At 44.2% G+C, this 22079-nt stretch overlaps 1 protein-coding gene across 1 annotated transcript in view; it reads right to left on the reverse strand.

Moving 5' to 3' along the window:
• The window catches only part of TBX15 (T-box transcription factor 15), a 216666-nt gene that overhangs the window by 96044 nt on the left and 98543 nt on the right, over positions 1-22079 (reverse strand). Inside the window, exon 3 of the mRNA XM_033940178.1 lies at positions 12558-12659. Within this exon, the coding sequence (XP_033796069.1) occupies positions 12558-12659 (102 nt within the window). The remainder of the gene's footprint in view (positions 1-12557; positions 12660-22079) is intronic.

Raw genomic sequence — 22079 nt, forward strand, 5'->3', positions numbered from 1 at the left:
TTCTATGTATAAATGTTTATCAACACAGCTACAATAATACTTTATCCTAAAGCAAAAATAAATATGAATTATTTTTCTACTTTGGTTGTCTGGTTTCTGCTTTCCTCATCTTCTCATTATTCTCTTCCTTCCATCCACTGTCTGCCGTCTCTCTATCTCTTCCATATGGCATATGCTCTCTTTCTATACCTCTTCCTGAAACTGTCTCTCCCTTACATCTTTTTATCCCCCCCCCCAATTGGTCTGGCATCCATCTACTTCCCTCCATTCCCCCCATGGTGTGGCATTTGTCTTCTTCCCTTCCATTCCTCCCTCCCTCCTAGCAGATTTTAGTATATATCTCTCTCCTCCTTTCCTCCCCTCAGATCTGGTATCTCTCTTCCCTTCCCCCCATGCTCTGGCATCTCTCTCTCCACTCCCTTCTTCCTTTTCTTCCCTGATCTTCCTTCTCAATTTATTGTTTGCCTCTGTCTAAATTCTTTCATACTATTCAGTCCTCAAGTTCCCTCTTTCATTGTGTCTACCCACAGCTTGCCACTTCTTTCCCTCACCCCTTCCAGTATCTAACTCTTCCCCTAATCCAGCATGCGCCCTTTTTTCTCTCTCCTCCCCACTTCCTTCCAGCGCTTGCTCCCCTCTCACCCCCACTTCCATTCAGTGTCTGTCCCCTCTTTCTCCACACAATAAACCAAAAGCGCCAATCAACCTCTTCCCCTTATCGGGCCATTTCCCTCCCTTCCCCTCACCTTCGCAGACACTTTCCAAAACCAGAGTTCTCTCTCTCAGATGAACCCTGACGGGGAATCCGTTCTCACTAGTTGCACGCAGATGCCCCAAACCACCTCCTCTGATGCAACATCCAATTTTTACTGAATCGCATCAGAGGACAAGCTTTGGGGCAGCCATGTGTGTGCAACTAGTGAGAATGGCTGCTGCATCAGGGCCCCTCTGCGAGAGAAAACTGATTTGGGAAAGCGCCGCGAAGGTGAGGGGAAGTGAGGGAGTTGGCTGAACAAAGGGAAGAGATGCCTGAACAGTGGGGCCCAGGGCAGCTGACCTGTTTACCCTCCCCCAACACCAGACCTGGTCATAGGACCAAACTAGCTGGGCCCCCTGATATTTTCAGGCCCAAGGCACTTGCCTACTGGGCCTACCCTTAATACGGCCCTGCTCAGAAGTAGTCATTGCTACTCTGTTTAAAGCAAAAAATCTGACAACAGTTTCAGCGTACGCTAAGATGTTTCAGTTCTAGTGCAGCAAAGAAAAGGTAGAGCAGAGCAATGTCCCCATCTCATTCATTGGGGATAGCGCTTAGGCCAGTAGAAAGGGAGATAGGAGGAGCTGAGCCTAGCAAAGCCCGGAGCATGTGGCAGAACAGAGAGCAGAGGAAGTAGAGAGGGAACTAGCAGGGAGTAGAGTGGAGAAAGCGGAGAGATGAGTGGAAAGAGGAGTGGACAGAGCAGAGCAAGCAGAGAGGGAGGCAGACAGAACGGAGAAAGCGGAGAGAGGAGCAGACAGAGCGGAGCAAGCAGAGAGGGAGGCGGAGAAAGCGGAGAGAGGAGCGGAAAGAGGAGCGGACAGAGCGGAGCAAACAGAGAGGGAGGCAGACAAGACCCGGAGAGGGGAAGAGGCGAGAAATAACTCTGCCTACCCCCCGACGTCACCAGCCGAACTCCCCCATACAAGGGGAGGAACCAATGGCGAAGGGTCCATTGGGGATAGCGCTTTGGCCAGCCGAAGGGAGATAGGAGGAGCTGAGCCTAGCAAAGCCCGGAGCACGTGGCAGAGCAGAGAGCGGAGGAAGTAGAGAGAGAACTAGCAGGGAGTAGAGCGGAGAAAGCAGAGAGAGGAGCGGAAAAGGAGTGGACACAGCGGAGCAAACTGAGAGGGAGGAAGACAGTACTGTAGGAGTCACACTAACTCAGGCGGGAAAATCTCCACGGAGACCCAGCAAACATAAAGTATGGAGGGTTATGTACGTCAATGCCCACAGTTTAGGCAATAAAATTCTGGAATTAGAGATGGAAATGAGGAATGCCGACCTAGATGTGGTAGCAATATCCGAGACCTGGTTCACGGATTCCCATGGGTGGGATATGGCTATACTGGGATACAACTTACTTTGTTGAAACAGAGATGGCAAAACAGGAGGAGGGGTAGCACTATACACTAAAGAGGGCATCAAAGTTACCAGAATCGCAGATGTCAAGTACACCGGGGAATCCCTTTGGGTGAACCTGGCCAGGGGGAACGACAAATGCCTGTATCTTGGTGTAGTATACAGATCTCCAAGACAACAGGAAGACATAGATATAGAATTAATCAAAGACATAGAGACCATCACTCTGCGTGGAGACACGGTGTTGTTAGGGGACTTCAATATGCCTGATGCAGATTAGAACAAACTTTCCGCTATGACCAGCGGCAGCAGAAGGCTACTTACCTCCATAAAGGGAGCACGACTCAGACAGATGGTATTGGAGCCTACTAGGGATCAGGCAATACTGGACCTGGTACTCACCAACGGAGAAAGTGTTACAGAGGTTTTGGTAGGCGATACGTTGGCCTCCAGTGACCACAACATGGTATGGTTTCACCTCAGAAAAGTTTTCACTAGATCCAACACATCAACAAAGGTCCTCAACTTTAAGGGCACTAACTCCAAAATCATGGGAGATTTCGCCTATAGGGCACTGCAAAACCAAGCCAGAAAAGATGATGTAGAGGTAATGTGGTCAGCTCTGAAATCTACCCTACACAAAGCTACCAACCTCTATATAAAAACAGTAAGTAAACGGCGGAGAAACAATAAACCTCAGTGGTTCTCTGTGGAGATCTCGGACCTCGTAAAAAAGAAGAAAAGAGCATTTATCTCCTGCAAACAATCAGGAAAATGAGAAACTAAAGAAGACTATCAGGCCAAGTCTAGAGCTGTCAAACAGCAGTCAGAAAGGCCAAACTCCGGATGGAAGAGAATCTAGCAAAGAACATTAAAAAGGGGGATAAATCCTTCTTCAGGTATATTAATGACAGAAAAAGGAACACCAGACGGGAACTATGTAGAATCGGACTCCGATAAAGCCGAATTACTAAATGAATATTTCTGCTCATTCTTTACCTGCGAGGTGCCGGGATCTGGTCCACAGTTGCAGACAAGGGAAAGCTCGGAAGACCTGTTTCGAAATTTTGAGATTACGTCCAGCAGCGTCTACTATGAACTATCAAGGCTCAAAGTGAACAAAGCCATGGGATCAGACAAACTACATCCCAGGGTGCTTAGGGAGTTGAGAGATGTCCTGGCGGAGCCGTTATCCGCGCTCTTCAATCTTTCCCTAAGTACAGGAAGAGTCCATTGGACTGGAAAACAGCTAACGTCATTCCACTCCACAAAAAGGGATGCAGGACGGAGGCCGCGAATTACAGACCGGTGAGTCTCACATCGATGGTGAGTAAACTTATGGAAACACAATCAAACACAAATTAGACACGATGAGAATCTATGAGATCCCCCAACAACATGGATTTACAAAGGGAAGGTCCTGCCAATCCAATCTAATCAGCTTCTTTGACTGGGTAACGAAAAAGCTGGATATGGGGGGAGTGCATACCTGTCTCTAGAACTGCAGCACCTGGTATGGGAAATCCTAATAGTGCATCACACAAGTGTCTTAAGTAGACCAATGGGTGGGATACTGAGCCATTGAGAGGAGGACCCAGGCCCATAAGCCACTCTAACTACTACATTTATGGTAGAAAGTGTGAGCCCACTAAAACCCTACTTTACTGCCATATGGGTTCCACCTGCAGCCATAAGGAATATTGGACTGGTAAACAGGTGGGAATGTTTTGGGGGAGTTTTGGAGGGCTGCCCATACATTATAAAGGGGATATGGTGAGATGTACTTCTGTCACCCTTTCTGTGAAATTCATAGCAATGCTCTCTAAGGTGCCCCACTGCTTTGTTGGGATGTCCTTGCATCATACAATACAAAGGAAAAAAGCAACCTCACTAAAGGAACAAAAAAAGAAGTGGGGAAGGGACACAGGTCAAACCACTGTGTGGACAAATACGTTTATTTAAAATGTCAAACAAACTTCAATTAAAATCACACAGATATATAAATAAATAAAATGTGGCAGGCAAATAAAGTCCCTTGTAATAAAACATATACTGGGCCCCAACACGGTCCCTGTTTCGGCCACAATGGCTTTCTTCAGGCTTGTAAAAAGTAGCCCAGTAGATGACGCCAAATGACATGAAATCAAGCAAAAAAAGATGTAACTTGCAGTTAGTATTACAAGGTTTCGCCTCCTGGCACACTGTTAGAACAAATGAGAACACAAAATGACGCTGCAATAAAGCAGAATCGCTGCTAAAGTCTTTGTAGCCAGTCCATTACAGTGCTAGCCTCTCCCACGTCCAAATGGTCTGGATTTGGACATTCTGAATTTGGACGTTTTTATGGTCAAAAATGGCCAAAAAATTTAGACATCCTAAGGTTGGTTGTCCTGACAGCCAAGGCAGCTAAGTAGGTGATTTTTGTTTTAAAAAAAAAAAAAAGAAAAGAAATTTGGATGTCTAGCGGTTTCGAAAATGGATGTTTCTCTGTCCCAACTTTTGGACATCTTATGGGAAACGTTCAAAATCAGACTTGGGCACACTATCCAAAATGGCCCTCCAAGTGCCTAACTGTTGGCAGTTAGGCGCATAATTGCTGGTATTCTATAACCTATGTGCAAATCATCTTAGACACACTCTTGACCTACCCATGCCCCTCCCGAACACCCTAGAAATTGCACACGATGGAATTGGCGCACACAAATTCTATAACAGCAACTAAGGGCTGCTGTACATGCACATTCTAATTGATATCAATTAACAACAATTTAGGCCATTAATTGGCTTGGATTGCCCCATGCTATTGCTTGTGTGCTGAAATTTGGGTGCTAGGCATAAATTTGGGCATGCAAGTTTATAGAATCTGGGCGTTAATGACGAAGTATATGGTGTGATGATGTGTGAGATTTGCCTTCTTGGTATGCAAATCTCTCTCATTTATTTATTTATTCATTTTTATAGCCTGTCCTCCCCAGGAGCCCAGAATGGGTTACAAGTTTTCAGGAACAGAGATAGATACATTACAGTGTCAATAACATGCTAAAGGACCAAAACCCAAAGCTATAGAACCAATAACTTACAACTTATAGAGAATGTGACTAAGAACACATGCTTTGCAGAATCTAAGAAAATAAATCATAGAGTCACGGATGGGTAACATAGTAGATGACGGCAGATAAAGACCCAAATGGTCCATCCAGTCTGCCCAACCTGATTCAATTTAAATTTATTTATTTTTTTTTTAATTTTTCTTCTTAGCTATTTCTGGGCAAGACTCCAAAGCTTTATCCGGTACTGTGCTTGGGTTCCAACTGCCAAAATCTCTGTTAAGACTTACTTCAGCCCATCTACACCCTCCCAGCCATTGAAGCCCTCCCCTGCCCATCCTCCACCAAACGGCCATACACAGACACAGACCGTGCAAGTCTGCCCAGTAACTGGCCTAGTTCAATATTTAATATTATTTTCTGATTCTAAATCTTCTGTGTTCATCCCACGCTTCTTTGAACTCAGTCACAGTTTTACTCTCCACCACCTCTCTCGGGAGCGCATTCCAGGCATCCACTACCCTCTCCGTAAAGTAGAATTTCCTAACATTGCCCCTGAATCTACCACCCCTCAACCTCAAATTATGTCCTCTGGTTTTACCATTTTCCTTTCTCTGGAAAAGATTTTGTTCTACGTTAATACCCTTCAAGTATTTGAATGTCTGAATCATATCTCCCCTGTCTCTCCTTTCCTCTAGGGTATACATATTCAGGGCTTCCAGTCTCTCCTCATACGTCTTCTGGCGCAAGCCTCCTATCATTTTCGTCGCCCTCCTCTGAACCGCCTCAAGTCTTCCTACGTCTTTCACCAGATATGGTGAACGGTATCTGCAGTGAACGGTAGTAGAACTGGTTAGTAGGCACAGCTGATCTGAGGTAAGGTACGTTGAAGCAAGGTCTGTCAAAGTTTGAGACCAGAATTGATCCAGTCCATGAAAAGACATGTCTTTAATGCTTTCCGGAAGGTCAGTAGATTACCAATTGCCCTAATGGCAGGAGAGAGTTGATTCCATAATTTGGGTATGCTATAGGAATATGATCATTTTAGGGCTGTCTCCCGGTGGAGGCTTGGAAAGTCTGAATTCCTGTTGCGAATGGAGGGACCGCTGAGAGTGGTATATTGGGAGTTTCTTCACTACATAATCAGGTGTCATGTAGTGGACGCGTTTAAACGCTAATACTAGTTGTTTGAATATATTGCATTGTTGTATTGGGAGCCAGTGGATCTGGATCAGTGCTGGGGAGATATGGTCAAAAGGGCCAAGGTTTTTTTGGACTCTTTGTAGACGGTTCTGCTCTTTGGCCGGTAAGACAGGTGTAAAGACCATTGTAATAGTCCAGGCGGAATAGAACAAAGGCGTATAACAATTGGGTGAAGTCAAAATCAGTGAAATAACATTCATTGTGGATATCCTGAAAACATGATCTGGTTGCAGTGGCGTACCAAGGGGGGGGGGGGAGAACCGCCCCGGGTGCAGCCTTAGAGGGGGTGCACACCAGCCCAGTCCCTATCGCGCTCCCACCCTCCCAGCGAGAGCAGTAAACCTAACCTCCAGTAGCGTCGGCTGCTTCGCGGCTTTCTCCTGCCGGTGCAGCGTCGCTGATGACGTCATCTCTCCCCCCAAGTGAACTTTTCCAACCCTCCCAGCGAGAGCAGTAAACCTCCCTCCAGTAGCGTCGGCTGCTTCACAACTTTCTCCTGCCGGTGCAGCATCACTGATGACGTCATCAGTGACGCGGCAGAGGGAGGAGAAAGCCGCGAAGCAGCCGATGCTACTGGAGGGAGGTTTGCTGCTCTCGCTGGGAGGGTCGGAAAGGTTCACTTGGGGGAGGGAGAGATAGGAGGGTCAGCGGCGGTTCGGCTGGGAGGGGAGAGAAGCGGTCTGCCTCGGGTGCTCCAAGGCCTGGTGCCATTATCTTCTTCGGGCAGCAGCAGCGTTTACAATTTGCTGCTGTTGTCGTCTTCAGGCCTTCCTCTCTGCCAGGTCCTACCTACTTCCTGTTTTCATGAAGACAGGACCCGACAGAGAGGAAGGCCTGAAGCCGGCAACAGCAGTGAATTGTGAATGCTGCTGCTGCCCGAAGAAGTTCAGGACACCAGGCCTTGGGTAACAGAAGGAGAAAAGGGAGCAGAGGGGAAGAGAATTGGGGAGAGTGTTGCTCTACCCAAGTGGAGGGAATGAAAGGAGATGCCAGGGCTTAAAGGGAAGAAGAGACGCCAGGGCATGGAGGGAAGGAGGAAGGTATGCCAGATCAAGGGAAAAGGAAGGGGAAAAGGAAGGAGGAGATGTCAGAACATGGAGGGGGAGGGAGAGATGGAAGAAAAGGAAAGGATAGAGATGCAGGGAATCAGGGAAGGTATGATGCCAGACTGTGAGGTGGGAAGGAAAGAAAGGAGAAGAGAGAGATGCCAGAGCATAGGGGAGCATAGAGAGAGAAAAACGGAGAGGTGACAGAGTTGAAATCAATCATGTACAAAGGAGAGAAGAGGCACGGGATAGATAGTTTATGGAAGGAGCATAGAAAGAGGGAAGATACCATATGGAAGAGAGAGAGAGAGAGAGAGAGAGGATGCACACTGGATAGAAAGAGTACAGAGGGCAGTGAATGGAAGGGGCGAGATAGAGGGTGAACAGTAGATGGAAGGGGTAGAGAGAGGGAAACAGACACTGAATGGAAGTGTGGGGGAGAGGAAGAACAGCTGCTGAATGGAAGTGTGAGAGGAAAGGGGGAGCAGATGCTGGAAGGAAGTGGGGAGGAGAAAGAAAAAAAGGGCACATGCAGGACTGAGGGAAGAGGATAGAGTTAGTTACTGGAAGGAGTGAGGGAAAGAGGTGGAAAGCTATAGGTAGACACAGTGAAAGAGGGAAATTGAGGACTGAATAGTAAAAAAGAATTTAGACAAAGGCAGAAAATAAATTGAGAAGGAAGACCAGGGAAGAACAGGAGGAAGGGAGCGGAGAGATGCCAGAGCAGGGGGGAAGGAGAGGAGACAGATACCAGACCAATGGGGTGAAAGGAGAGATGGAAGGGGGAGGCATACAGTTTCTGGAAGGGGCATAGAAGGAGAGAAGATGCCATATAGTGGCAGAGAGATGGCAGACAGTGGATGGAAGGAAGAGAGTAACAAGAAGATGAGGAAAGCAGAAACCAGAGAAGACAAAGGTAGAACAAAAATTTTCTATTTATTTATTGCTTTAGGAGACATGTGTCACTGTTTCGGTGGTATTGCATTATATGCAGAGTCCAGCTTCTTGCTGGTTCAATTTAACCTTTGTCTATGTATTTCTATTTTATCCCCCCTTTTACAAAACTGCGGAACGTTTTTTAGCGCCAACTGTGGTGGTAGCAGCTCTGATGCTCAGAATTCTATGAGCATCAGAGCTGTTACCACCGTGGCTAAAATCCACACTACAGTTTTGTAAAAGGGGGAGGGGTAAGTTTGTGATTACTTATTCCATACTAGGCGAAGGTGTTTTATGTGTTCTGTGTATTCGAAAGGCATGGTTTTCTGTTAGGATTGACGGTGTAGGATTGATCTGTATTAGTCTGGCTTGTTTAGTTTTACAATGGGTGTATTGCTGTTGTACTTCTCACTGCAGTATGTAAGATGCTGCCTTTTCCTAGGTACTCATATGTGACGTGTGGCTTGTTACTAAAAATCATGTTTTTCGTACAGATGGGGGGGGTGCCAAAAAATGATGGGCCCCGGGTGTCACACATGCTAGGTACGCAACTGCCTGGTTGTGGACCTCAAGGACCACGGTTGAGTAGCCCTGGCTTTTACACCATCTCTGTGGCTGATGTAAGTGCACCTAAATTATAAGCCCACGTTTTACTTGTTATGCTAGTATTCTATATAAGAAAGTTAGACATCTATTTTTCTTTATGGAACTGATGCCACATATATGTCTTCTAAGCACTTACAAAAGGCACAATGTTATAGAATTGTCCTTCACCAAACCGGACCTAGTGTGTTACCCATTAGTACATTCTAATTCCTGTGTTAGCATGGAAAATACTATTGTGGAGCATGGAATGGGTGGGGATCGGAGGGGGCTTCACCTTACAGTTAATATGGAGCTATAATGGAGAGAATTAATGCCACCTCAACAGGCTTAGCTAATTGTATCAAACATTATCTGTCATGCAGTTAGCGTGCAGTAGCAAATTTTTCTGTGTTAACTGCATGGCAGCCCTCCCAAAACTGCTGGGAACATCCCCAACAATTGACGCAGAAGTTTTACAGCTACTGCATGTTAATTTTAGCAATTGACACATGGTAACTGCAAAACCTTACTACATTTTGTCATAGGTTATCTAGGTAGAAAAAGGGACATACAAGCCAGGATATTGAAAATTTGCAAGGTATTGTACAAAAAGCTCACTGAATATGGTAGCATGAAAAACATTAAGCTATCCAGATGATGCCAGGGCAGAACAAGGATGGAGTGAGGGCATTCCACCTAACTCTACAGATAGCCAGAGATTTCAGCAGCTAGCCTTATAGCTATGCCTACATTAAGCTACGCCATCATACAAAAAGTGGCTGAACATCACACTGTTCATAAAGCCAGTGCCAGTCGGTAGCATCCATATATATTCAAAACCTTCTGCCATAAAGATAGCAGTACTAAATACATGTAATACATTGAAATGCCATGGCTGGAACTGTAAAGAAAAACTTTGATTGCTGCATTTGAATATTGACCCACATGCCTTTTGCGACTTGTACAAGGGGTTCATTCTATAACTGGGTGCCTCCTTTTAAATGCCCCAATACCACATGGTGAAAGCCTATTCTATTGTGGCATCTGGGCATTTGGATTCCATTATCAAATACTAGTGCAACCTGGCATCAGACCATCTAAAATCTAGGTGCCCACAGTTACCGTAGCCATAGCTCTCATGAAGCTGCAGGTGTGCCTAAATGCGTATCTTAGCATATTCAGGAAGCATTGAGGCCCTGATTTTATAAATGGCACCTAAAACATAGCCACCGAGCAGCACAGCGGCTGTCAATCTCGAATTAGGCACCATTTATAGAATCACTCTTAGCAGCCCCTAAATTGAGCTTAGGCACCAGTAGGCATCAAAGCCTTAGGCACCCCCTCTTGATCCCAGGGTTTTCTTGGCCTAGATACCAGCTTCTAACTCCAATTTAGGCGCCTAGATGCAAAACGTGCCCAAGCACGCCTACTTTCTGGTAGGCACCTTGATCCAGGTACCTACCTGGAAGTTGTAGGCATCTACCAAATTAGGCACCTACAATCTAATTAATTGGTTTTTAATTGCTATGTAATTGCAATTTTCAATTAACTGCTCCTAGATCGGCACCTAACTTCAGACATCTTTTATAGAACCAGTGCCTGAGTGGAAGTGGCACCACAGCCCATGCTCTGCCCATATGAACAATCTGTTCACATTTATCTACTATATCTCTTATATGGCCCCTTATAGAATAGCACTTAGCTGTTTTGTTCCTACTGGAGCATGAACTGAACATGTATGTGCACACATGGCACTTAAATGTGGGTGCCCAGTAATAAAATTACCCCCCATAGTGGGAACAAATCCAGTCCTCGAGGTCCACAACTCAGCTTAGTTTTCAGGATTTCCACGGTGAAAATGCATACATCTACCAGCAAATGCAAATAGGTCTCATACATATTCCTTGTGGAAATCCTGAAAGCCAGGATGGGTTGTGGACCTCGAGAACAGGATTCAAGGAACCCTGATTCAAGAGAAACACATTCAAATAACGAGCAGCCTCACTCTGAGCTTTGAACAGGTAAGTAGTGGCACTTACATGTGGATATAATAGATTTTGTGACTTGGGCATGTAAGTGACACCAGATTTCAAAAAAGTGACATCTAAGAAGTTCCAATTAAGGAGTTCAGCTACATAATTCATACTTTGGGGTTATTGTTGATATGGGTTAAAAAAAAAATCTATTAATTTTCAAAACTAATACAAAGTGCCAAAAATTATACAGACATTAATAATCAACATAAGCACTTAAATTCCATCAATAACGATGCCGAAAAAATATCCCTCCCCCCATCCAACAATTTAATCAAGAAATAAACCAGAAAGATATCCCCCCACCCACCTACCCCGTCCTGGATATGTATAAAAATAAACAAAAAATTTAAACAAAGACAACTATGTTGAAGTAACAAAGGATGTCAACGGGCCCCAAACCAATTTAAATAATTTACTATGCCCCAACATATCAGCATTCATCTTTTCGTACTTGTAACCTAAACATAAACTGGCCCACCAAAATGGAAATATGGTTTTAAACAAAAGTGAGGTGAATGCAATTGCCCCTCAATCACTCATCCAAATCTCAAGTCTATGCAGGTAGTTAGTTGATACTTTCACCTGACTCAAAGCAGGTGTAAATGCCGATAGGTATATTTATGAAGTATACATGTATTGCCTTGCAAAATAAGAAATACATGCATATATTTCAGTTTTGCTCAAACTATTCTTAGTACATGGCCCCTTCCATGTAATGCATACCATAGCTACAAAAGTGCAAGAAACAGCTTTTGTAAGATGGCCACTATTCAGATGTACAAATACTGTGCAAGGTTTCTAAAGTAACCTTATTGTTTTAAGTCAAGGGCTTGGACATAGCCTGGGAGTACAAATTGGTGTATATTTTGCTTCTCTTATATCAAATTTTGGGGCCCATTCCACGGAGGCCCTGAAGGAAAGAACCCGAGTCAAATTTCTGGAACATGATCTAAGGTGAGCGAATATACAAAAAAATACCCCCCGTTTGTTGTTTGCTAAAATCAGCTCCCAGCTGTGTTCAAGATTTAGGGCATAGTTACCAATGTGGGCTTCCGTTAAGACATGTCATTTCACTACTAACGCGGTCTATTTTAGCACAGGTCCCATTTGATGCAATTAGATCTAGGTTCTAATAACTAGAGTTAACAAGAAAACAAGACATCTTAATAGTGGCCCACGTTAATAACTAGAGCCCTAAGGTAGTCATTTTAGAACACTAGCAGGTTTCGACATTACACGGCCCTACACATGTTAAATACAGTAGCTGTTTTACAAATTCCACATATTAACTGTAGCATACATAATATTAGGGGGGTGCTGAAAAGTTCTCAGCCCAACCAACCCACTCCCTAAATTCTTAGCATTATTTTGCCGCTGTAGCTGAAAAGAGTGTTATCTTATTTCACTAAATGCCAATTCACAGAAACTAAATTCTATGTTTTTTGACATTGTTCAGATCATTGATTGAATCATATTCTGGTCTTGGTTGGGCTGAAAACTTTTCAGTACCCCCCTAGTATAATCGCACGTGTATATTTTTAGTTGTATGGACTGCTGCCCAGATCTTAGTAACACACAGACTTACCTATATCTCTTGTTATCTACAGGTACAATATCCATCGCTATGTAGTATTGCTGATGCGGGTCCAGGCCAGTTATTTTCACCCTCATAGCTGGAAACATTCTCCTGGAAAAGAAGAAAAATGTAAATGAGTCAAGAAACTAGAAAGAACAAAATAAGGCACATGGAGCATATCACTTTTTCCATTAGGGCACTCAGTATAGTAGCTTAGTAAATGATGAAGATAAAGACCAGCATGACCCATGCAGCCCTCCCAGAAAGGTGGTTAGGGTTGTATCCGGAAGACTGGAGGATAGCAAATGTTACACCAATCTTCAAAAAAGGATCGAGAGGCGACCCAGGGAACTATAGACCAGTGAGCTTGACCTCAGTTCCGGGGAAGATGGTCGAATCATTGATCAGGGAAGGTATCAATGAGCACATAGAAAAAAACAACCTGATGAGAACAAGCCAGCATGGTTTCTGTAAAGGACGATCGTGCCAAACGAATCTACTGCATTTCTTTGAGGGGATAAGCAAACATTTGGACCAAGGTAACCCCATTGACATAGTATATCTGGATTTCCAAAAAGCCTTTGACAAGGTACCCCATGAGCGCCTGCTGAAGAAACTGTGGAACCACGGGGTGGAAGGGGACATCCACAGATGGATCCAAAATTGGCTGGCAGATACCCACCTCCATCCCACTGCCCACAGGCACCTCCCTACAACTAGAGTTCTCTAGCAAAGTTCTGGGCATCACCATAGATTCCTCGCTATCCTTCAACGACCACCTCAACTCCCTGATAAAAACATGCTTTCACAGCCTTCACATGCTGAGGAAAGTGAGGTCCTGCTTCCACCAAAAACACTTTGCAGTACTCGTACAGTCCATCATCCTCTCCAGATTGGACTATTGCAATTCCATCTACCTTAGCTTAACAAAGAAAAGCCTCCACAGACTCCAATTAATCCAGAACACCGCGGCCAAACTCATCTTCTCAAAAAGCAAATTTGACCATGCCTCTCCACTCCTGTCCAAGCTGCACTGGCTTCCTGTCATCTCCAGGGTACATTTTAAATGTGCCTGCTTAACCTTCAAGATGCTCCACGGCATCCTTCCACCTCTTATTCCTCTATCCTGGAATTCCTCAAATCCATTCTCCACCAGATCCACGCAAAAGTTAAAACTATCCTTCCCCTCCTCAAAGGGTATCTCCCTCGTCGGTAAACTCGGGTCCTCCCTCCACTTCAGAATCGCTCAACTCTGGAATAGTCTCCCTTCCCCTCTCCGCAACTTGAGCCCCCTTCTACCATTCCGTAAGCTTCTGAAGACTTGGCTCTTCTCCAAAACGTAACCCGTCCCCTCCCTATTATTATCACACCTAACCTCTCTTACTTACTTTTATAAACCCACTGGAGTTCCGTTGCTTCCTATCCATGTAAACCGTGTCGAGCTCCACCTGTGGAGATGATGCGGTATATAAACCCAAGATTTAGATTAGATTAGATTAGATAGGAAGCAGAGGGTAGTAGTAAAAGGACACTACTCTGACTGGAAAGGGGTCACGAGTGGTGTCCCACAGGGGTCTGTGCTGGGACCACTGCTGTTCAATATATTCATTAACGCTCTGGAAACGGGCACGAAGTGTGAAGTTATCAAGTTCGCGGACGATACAAAACTCTCCAACAGAGTAGAAACTGTTGAGGAATGCAAAGAATTACAGAGCGACCTGAACAAACTGTGTGAATGGGCAAAAAGATGGCAGATGAGCTTCAATGTGGAGAAATGTAAGGTCTTGCACATGGGGAAAGGGAACCCCATGTACAGCTATACGATGGGAGGAAGGGTGCTGGGGAAAGGCACCCTAGAAAAAGACCTGGGGGTATTGGTGGATACAACAATGAAGCCAGCGGCGCAATGTGCAGCGGCCTCAAAGAAAGCAAACAGAATGCTGGGCATTATCAAAAAAGATATCACTACAAGAACGAAGGAAATTATCCTGCCATTGTATCGAGCAATGGTGCCACCACATCTGGAATACTGTGTCCAATACTGGTCACCGTACCTTAAGAAAGACATGGCGATGCTTGAGAGGGTCCAGAGGAGAGCAACCAGGATGATAAGGGGAATGGAGAACCTTTCATATTCCGAAAGGTTAGACAAACTGGGGCTCTTTACCCTGGAAAAGCGGAGACTGAGAGGAGACATGATACAGACGTATAAAATCATGAAAGGCATAGAGAAGGTGGAGAGGGACAGATTCTTCAGACTAGCGGGGACAACAAAAACAAGAGGTCATTCAGAAAAACTGAGAGGGGACAGATTCAAAACGAATGCAAGGAAGTTTTTCTTCACTCAGAGGGTGGTGGACACCTGGAACATGCTTCCAAATGAGGTAATAGGACAGAGTACAATACTGGGTTTCAAAATGGGACTGGATGACTTCCTGGAAGCGAAGGGGATTACAGGGTATAGATAGAAGGTCACTCTACAGGACATAAGCGAAAAGCGCATGACAGTTTTAGGGTATGAGCACTATCAGGTCCTGGACCTGAGGAGCCGACGCGTGAGCGGACTGCCGGGCACGATGGACCTCCGGTCTGACCCGACAGGGGCATTTCTTATGTTCTTATGCAAGTTGGCCCCACCCCCTTTTGTTTTTAAGGTTGTAACTTCTGTTCAAGATCATTTTTAAATTTTAGGTACCATAGGTGATGGAGGGAGAAGATTTCCAATTCCATCCTCTATCCCCAACTCCTAAATTGCCACTGCCCAGATCCTTCATTTGTCGCTCTCCCCTTCATGATGTCTCTGCACAATTTATCTTTTGGCACTAGTTTCACATCTGTAGCAAAAACAGATTGAGAAAAGTATTTTCTAGTCTTCCAATTTCCCTTTCTCTCCCCGGTCCCCTCTTCCCACTGCCTCAGCTATTGCATCTTTTCCCTGCCACTTCCTGCTTTCTTCCCAATATGAAATCCTTGATTGAGGGAAAGATGGGAGGTGTCAGCACTTGAGCAAGGGTCTCTATTGCAAGGTCCTGTGCTGACAAAGATTGTTCACCAAACAGCTTGGAAGAAGTGCAACAGAAAATATGATAGATACTGGAATAAGGTAAGGAGGTAGAGATGGGACACTATAACTGGCCGGAAGGGGGGGGGAGGTTGGGAGGGGAGAGAACAGAGAATGAAAGGGATGAGATAAGGAAATGGAGATGAGATGCTAGATCTAGAATGAGGAGGAAGGGGAGAAGAAGGGAAATGAGATACTGGATGGGGGAAGGGAACAGGGAAATGCTGGACTCAAAGGAGGATGCAGAGGGAAGATGCTGGCTACCTGGGAAGAGGGGGAGGGGGAGAGAGAAATTAAAGTGCTGAATGGGGGGTAAAAGAGGGGGATGAAGAGTTGAAACACTGGACTAGAGGAGGGGGTAAAAAGGGAGGTTCTGGACTTGAGGAAGAATAGGGAGGGAAGATGCTTACTACCTGAGGGATAGGAAAGGAACTATAGGGGTTAGGAACTTCAGTTGTCTGCAACAGTAGGAGGGCATATAGGTAAAGGTTTGCCTAGGTTATCAGATACTTTTTAAAAAATGTATACTAACAGTGGAAGACTACCGGTAGTCTTAGTATACATTTATTATAAAGTTTCAACCTTCTTAAATAATGTAATAATTATTTTGCTTTTAATTTAATTATTTTAGGCCTCTTCCTTATACTTTGTCTTTAATCGTGTTTGGTGTGAGCATTCACTTTGAAATAAAACCAAAAACTTAATGAAATAAGCTTGTTTGTTTCAAAATTAATCAAAGAAAATGGTGCCAAAATGCTTGTTTTTATTTTTCATTTCAAAACTGAAATTCAAATTTTTCACTAGTATACACTATTTGGGTTATTTCAAATAGGGTGCAAAAAACAAAACACCATGGCCCAGAGCGCTAAATGCTCTGACGCTGCTTCGACACTCATATAATTCCTATGAGCGTCGGAGCATTTAGCGCCCCAGGTCATGATAGAAACCTCTTCCGCGGCTTAGTAAATGAGGGCCAAAGTATTATTTTAAAAATGTAAACTCCTCACTCCCCAAAAAATCCACCCACAAAATGTCCATACCCCTATTCTTGTCAGATAGATCATATACAGAATTCTTATAATTTCCTTACAGTTCATTATCCGTATTAAGGGCTCCTTTTATCAAGCCGCACTAGCGGTTTAACGCGTGTAATAGCGTGCGTTAAACCGCCGGCTGCGCTAGCCACTACCGCCTCCTCTTGAGCAGGCGGTAGTTTTTGGCCAGCGCAGGGGTTAGCGCGTGATGAAACGTCGCACGCGTTAACCCCACTAGCGCGGCTTGATAAAAGGAGCCCTAAATCTCTAGCTTCAGAAATCCCAGCTACTCCTCGCCTGCACAAATCTCCAAAATATTCCTATAAAACTTTCCTCTCTCTTGTTCCCAACAAGTCCAGTTATCTAGAGGCTCCTTCAAATCTATATCTAAAAATTTCACTACAAATGATTAGGTAAAAAAAAAAAAAAAAAAATCAGTATTTTTTCTAATTAGCATTCCGTTTTATTGTGGCCAAACACAGGCAGATTTAAGGGATATCGTTGATGGCTTCAATTGCTTTGGGGGATTGCCGTGTTTCCACCACTCTGGGGCTCCTTGAAAGGAAACTGCCAAGCAAAATATATTAGACTTTGAAACAAGAGCTCTAATTAGAGAGATAAAGCCTCACAGCAGACTAAAAAAATATCCAGTTTCATAGAAGGATAGAGAATGATATTCACTTTGGGTATTTGTCTGCATTTAAGAGTTTAAAATGAAAAGAATACTATGGAATTGGCACAGTTCCAAAGCAAAAAGTCTTTTCCCATCAACATACCAGTGAAAAAGTTCTTCTTATGATTAAATTATTACAATAATTTTTATGTATATAGATGAATATAAGTTTATAAACTAGCATTTGAGAATATATTCTTTCATCTCCACAGTAATTGTGTAAATTGACAACGATGTATATTTTAATCAAAATAACAATAGAACCTCTTCTGGACATCCATGTTATAGACAAATTGTCAATGGCAAATGCACCCCCCCCCAAAAAAAAAAAACCAAACCAACCCACACACGCACAAAAAAAACAACAGAGCAATTTGCTTCATTATGAAGCAAAACATAGCAACAACATTTTCCCCCTGTTTTACAAACACATAGTGCAAGTTTTAGCACCAGCAGCAGTGGTAACTGCTCCGACGCTCATAGGAATTCGGAGCAGTTACTGCTGCTAAAACCCGCGCTATGCATTGTTAGTTTCCTTTTTTTATTTTTTTTCATTGTAGCATGTGCCAGAATTAAGAACTAAACTCAAATTTAAAATAATGAAATACGGTATATTGAAAACCAACATGAAAAAAAAGGGTCCGTTATGTTGGAAGTTTTTGCACTTATGATGCTTTAATAGCAAAAAATTAACACACAGTCCCCGGGATTCTGTAGACTGCAACCAAAGTTGCATGCACGAATCTGTGCATATTGACAATTTGTGCACGCAACTTAATTTTTTAAGAAGCCAGTCAGCACCGATAAATGCCAATTAACAAGTAATTATTAGCATTAATTAGAATTTATGCGTTCAACTTTCTAAGCATATTCTATAAAATAGTGTGTGTAAATTCTAGTGCACGGATCTTAAAAAAGGGGCTTAGCCAGGGGAAGAGCATGGGAATTCCCAAGTTAGGAACACTTGGAGGGGCATAATCAAAAGAAATGTCTAAGTCCAACTTGGACATAGGGTACTAGTCATCCAAAGTTGGCAGTGGCAAAATGTCCAGTCTCAAAAATTACGTCTAAAATATTTTTCTTTGAAAAATCTTCTATCTATATGTCCAGGCATTTGATCGTCCAGACCGTTCTACATATTTATCTGGGAAAGATTTGGCTCTTTGTATTTCTCTGCCTGTCTACTCCATGAAGGAGAGGGCTTGGAGGTTACTTCCCTGAAGAAGTTCATAAAACAATTGAGTTAAGCACGCACGCACACACTGTAAAAAAGAAAAAGGAAGAAAGGAAGGAAACCAAAGAAACTCTGGTGTATTTCAGAAAAGAAAAGGAAAAAAAAAAACACCCTATTGAGCTGAATCTTAAGAATGTGCACTTAAAATGAAACTTTGGAATGGGGTTGGAAAAAGTTATGTTACTGAAAATAATGAGCAAATGAAGCTGATGTCACCAGCAAAGACTGAAGTAAGGAAGCCAACTCGAGTTGGTTATTTGGAATGAGATTTTTTTTTTCAGATATTATTTTTCCTGGAAGAAAGGGGAGGGTAAATCTATGTTTACAGTTACAGCTGAGAGAAACATTCTGTCCCTGAGACTTTTAATCACTCTGTTTCTGCAATTAGAAACTGAGAAGGGAAGATGGCCAGTGAGCTGAGTGTGTCAGCCGCCTCTAGTTTATTCTAAAACCCACCGGAAGATTCAGCGCAGTATCAGGAGACAAAAGAATAGTATTGAAAAAGAGAGAGAGGAAATAGTTAGAAATGTTACAGAAATATCTCATTTTGGTCTGGAGATTCTTTTTGGTCTTGAGATTCTTTTGGTAAAGGTGGTTCTGAAATTGATCTGATTGGCTATGCTGGGACCAGCAGAGTTATGGTTACGATCAACCTGGTCTTGGAAGCAGCAGTCCTTGAGCAGCACAGATTGACTAGTTCTTCATTAATAGGACCATATAGCTTCAGATATAAAGGGAGAGACTTGGACATCCTGGTTTTACCCCAGTGCATACAGGGAGATGTAGTTCAGATTCTCTTAGAAGAAGAAGCATGGGCTCTGGTAGGAATAGACCTGAGATGAATGCGCCAACAGCTGAACAAAATGGACTCGGAAGACCTTAGCTAGGACAGCAATTCAGATGAACTTTCCTTTCAAAAATGTCTTACTTCCAGGAATCTCCCAAAATTAAAAATGGAAGCTATGTGATCCCCAGATCTCATACACAACACCACTTTACTATAACGGAAGGTTTCAGAATCTGCAAGATGTTAGTTTTGTTTCCAGCACCATTGTAGCTACTAGACCTCTCAGCTTACTACAATAGGAAGGATGTGGAAATAATGTCCTGCGGGGATCAACAATATCATTGTAACTATGAGGACTGAGATCCCTCTGAACAGGAGTTATAGGCAGTGGTATAGTGAGGGTAGGAGGCGCCCGGGGCAGTGGCACCCCATCCCATTCCTTCCCCACCCTCCTACCCCTTCCATGCCCCCATGCCACAGTTGCATCCTCCCTTCCCCCATACCTCTTTAAATCTTCACCAGTGTGAGCAGCTTCTCTGGCCTGCTGCTCGTGCTAGTGTTGGCTTTCCCTCTGATGTCACTTCCTGGCCCAGTGACCTGGAAGTGATTTCAGAGGGGAGCCAGGCCAGCGTGAGCAGCAGGCTGGAAAAGTTTTCATGAAGGTGAAGATTTAAAGGGTGGGGATGGAGGTGAGGTTGTGGGGTGGGGAGGGGAGGGTATAAGCATGGCGTGGGGGGAGCAGAGAACTGCTAGTGTCCCTGCCAAGATGGCAACTGGGGTGGTCTGTCTCCCCCCCCCACCACCACCACCACTAGTTATAGGTAACTAATGACTAATGTGACCATATGTCCCATTTTGAATGGAACTGTCCTGTTTTTAGATCCCCTGTCCCGTTGTCCCCACGCACAGCTTCGGGACGCCAAAATGTCCTATTTTCAATGCTGGGACTTGTGCTGGAAGAGTGAGCCTTACCAAGCTCACTACTGAGGGACTGTGCAATCTTTCAGAGGAAGTATGTTTTGGGTTTTTTTCCTCTGTTTGGAGAACTGTGCCACTGAATGTTACTGGGAATTGAGGGGAGAATCCACAGAAGATCCTTGGGCTGGGATTGTGGGGCCAGTAATGGCAGTGTTGATTGTGGATTCAGCAATTCCCCGTCTCCGCCAGTTTACTGAAGCTGGTTGGAGAGGTCTGATTGCAGCTAGGCAATTACAGTGTGCTGTATTGAGAACTATGAACTTTATGCTTGATTGCTACAAGGACTGAGATAGTTGATCCGCTCCTGTTTTTGCAGGCGTCCTTCTCCTTTTATGAACAAGCGGATTAAGGACTGTTGTACTTACCTGAGGAAAGGCTGAGTGCAGTCTCATGCAGGACTAAGTTCTGTATGTTCTTGTTTCTTTTGTTTTTGCATTAAAGACTTATTATTCTGAGGAGAATCAGGCTGTTCTGAACTTTATTTTTGCTTCTCATATTAACACCAGCAGGGCCTTCAACCAGTGAAGGCACGCCAGTGACTGTGTTTTGCACACCTCCCGGTAGCCATTCTGACAACTCGGTACCGGGGATGTGACAATATTAACACCAGCAGGGCCTTCAACCCATGAAGGCACGTCAGTGACTGTGTTTTGCACATCTCCCGGTAGCCATTCTGACAACTCGGTACCGGGGGTGTGACACCCTGTACAGGTCATTGGTAAGGCCCCACTTGGAGTATTGTGTTCAGTTTTGGAGACCGTATCTGGCGAAGGACATAAGAAGACTTGAAGTGGTCCAGAGGACGGCGACGAAAATGATAGGAGGCTTGCGCCAGAAGATGTATGAGGAGAGACTGGCAGCCCTGAATATGTATACCCTAGAGCAGTGGTTCCCAAACCTGTCCTTGCGGACCCCCAGGCCAATCGGGTTTTCAAGATAGCCCTAATGAATATGTATGACAGAGATTTGCATAAAATGGAGATGCCAGAAATGCAGATCTGCTCCATGCATATTCATTAGGGCTATCTTGAAAACCCGACTGGCCCGGGGGTCCTCCAGGCCAGGTTTGGGAACCACTGCCCTAGAGGAAAGGAGGGACAGGGGAGATATGATTCAGATGTTCAAATACTTGAAGGGTATTAACGTAGAACAAAGTCTTTTCCAGAGAAAGGAAAATGGTAAAACCAGAGGACATAATTTGAGGTTGAGGGTGGTAGATTCAAAGGCAATGTTAGAAAATTCTACTTTACGGAGAGGGTAGTGGATGCCTGGAATGCGCTTCCGAGAGAGGTGGTGGAGAGTAAAACTGTGACTGAGTTCAAAGAAGCATGGGATGAACACAGAGGATCTAGAATCAGAAAATAATATTAAATATTGAACTAAGGCCAGTACTGGGCAGACTTGCACGGTCTGTGTCTGTATATGGTCGTTTGGGGCAGGATGGTCTGGAGAGGGCTTCAATGGCTGGGAGGGTTTAGATAGGCTGGAGTAGGTTTTAACGGAGATTTCGGCAGTTGGAACCCAAGCACACTACTAGGTAGAGCTTTGGATTCTTGCCCAAAAATAGCTAAGAAGAAAAAATTTAAAAAAATTTTAATTGACTCAGGTTGGGCAGACTGGATGGACCATTCAGGTCTTTATCTGCCGTCATCTACTATGTTACTATGTAGCGAATGTACGGAGACGTGTTCCCAGGCTTAAGCACGCCAAAGACGGGGCATGCACATGGTTTCATCCGGAAGTGGCCTTGGGCAGGCTTAAACA

This window comes from Geotrypetes seraphini, chromosome 4, assembly GCF_902459505.1.
Source record: "Geotrypetes seraphini chromosome 4, aGeoSer1.1, whole genome shotgun sequence".
Classification (NCBI taxonomy): domain Eukaryota; kingdom Metazoa; phylum Chordata; class Amphibia; order Gymnophiona; family Dermophiidae; genus Geotrypetes; species Geotrypetes seraphini.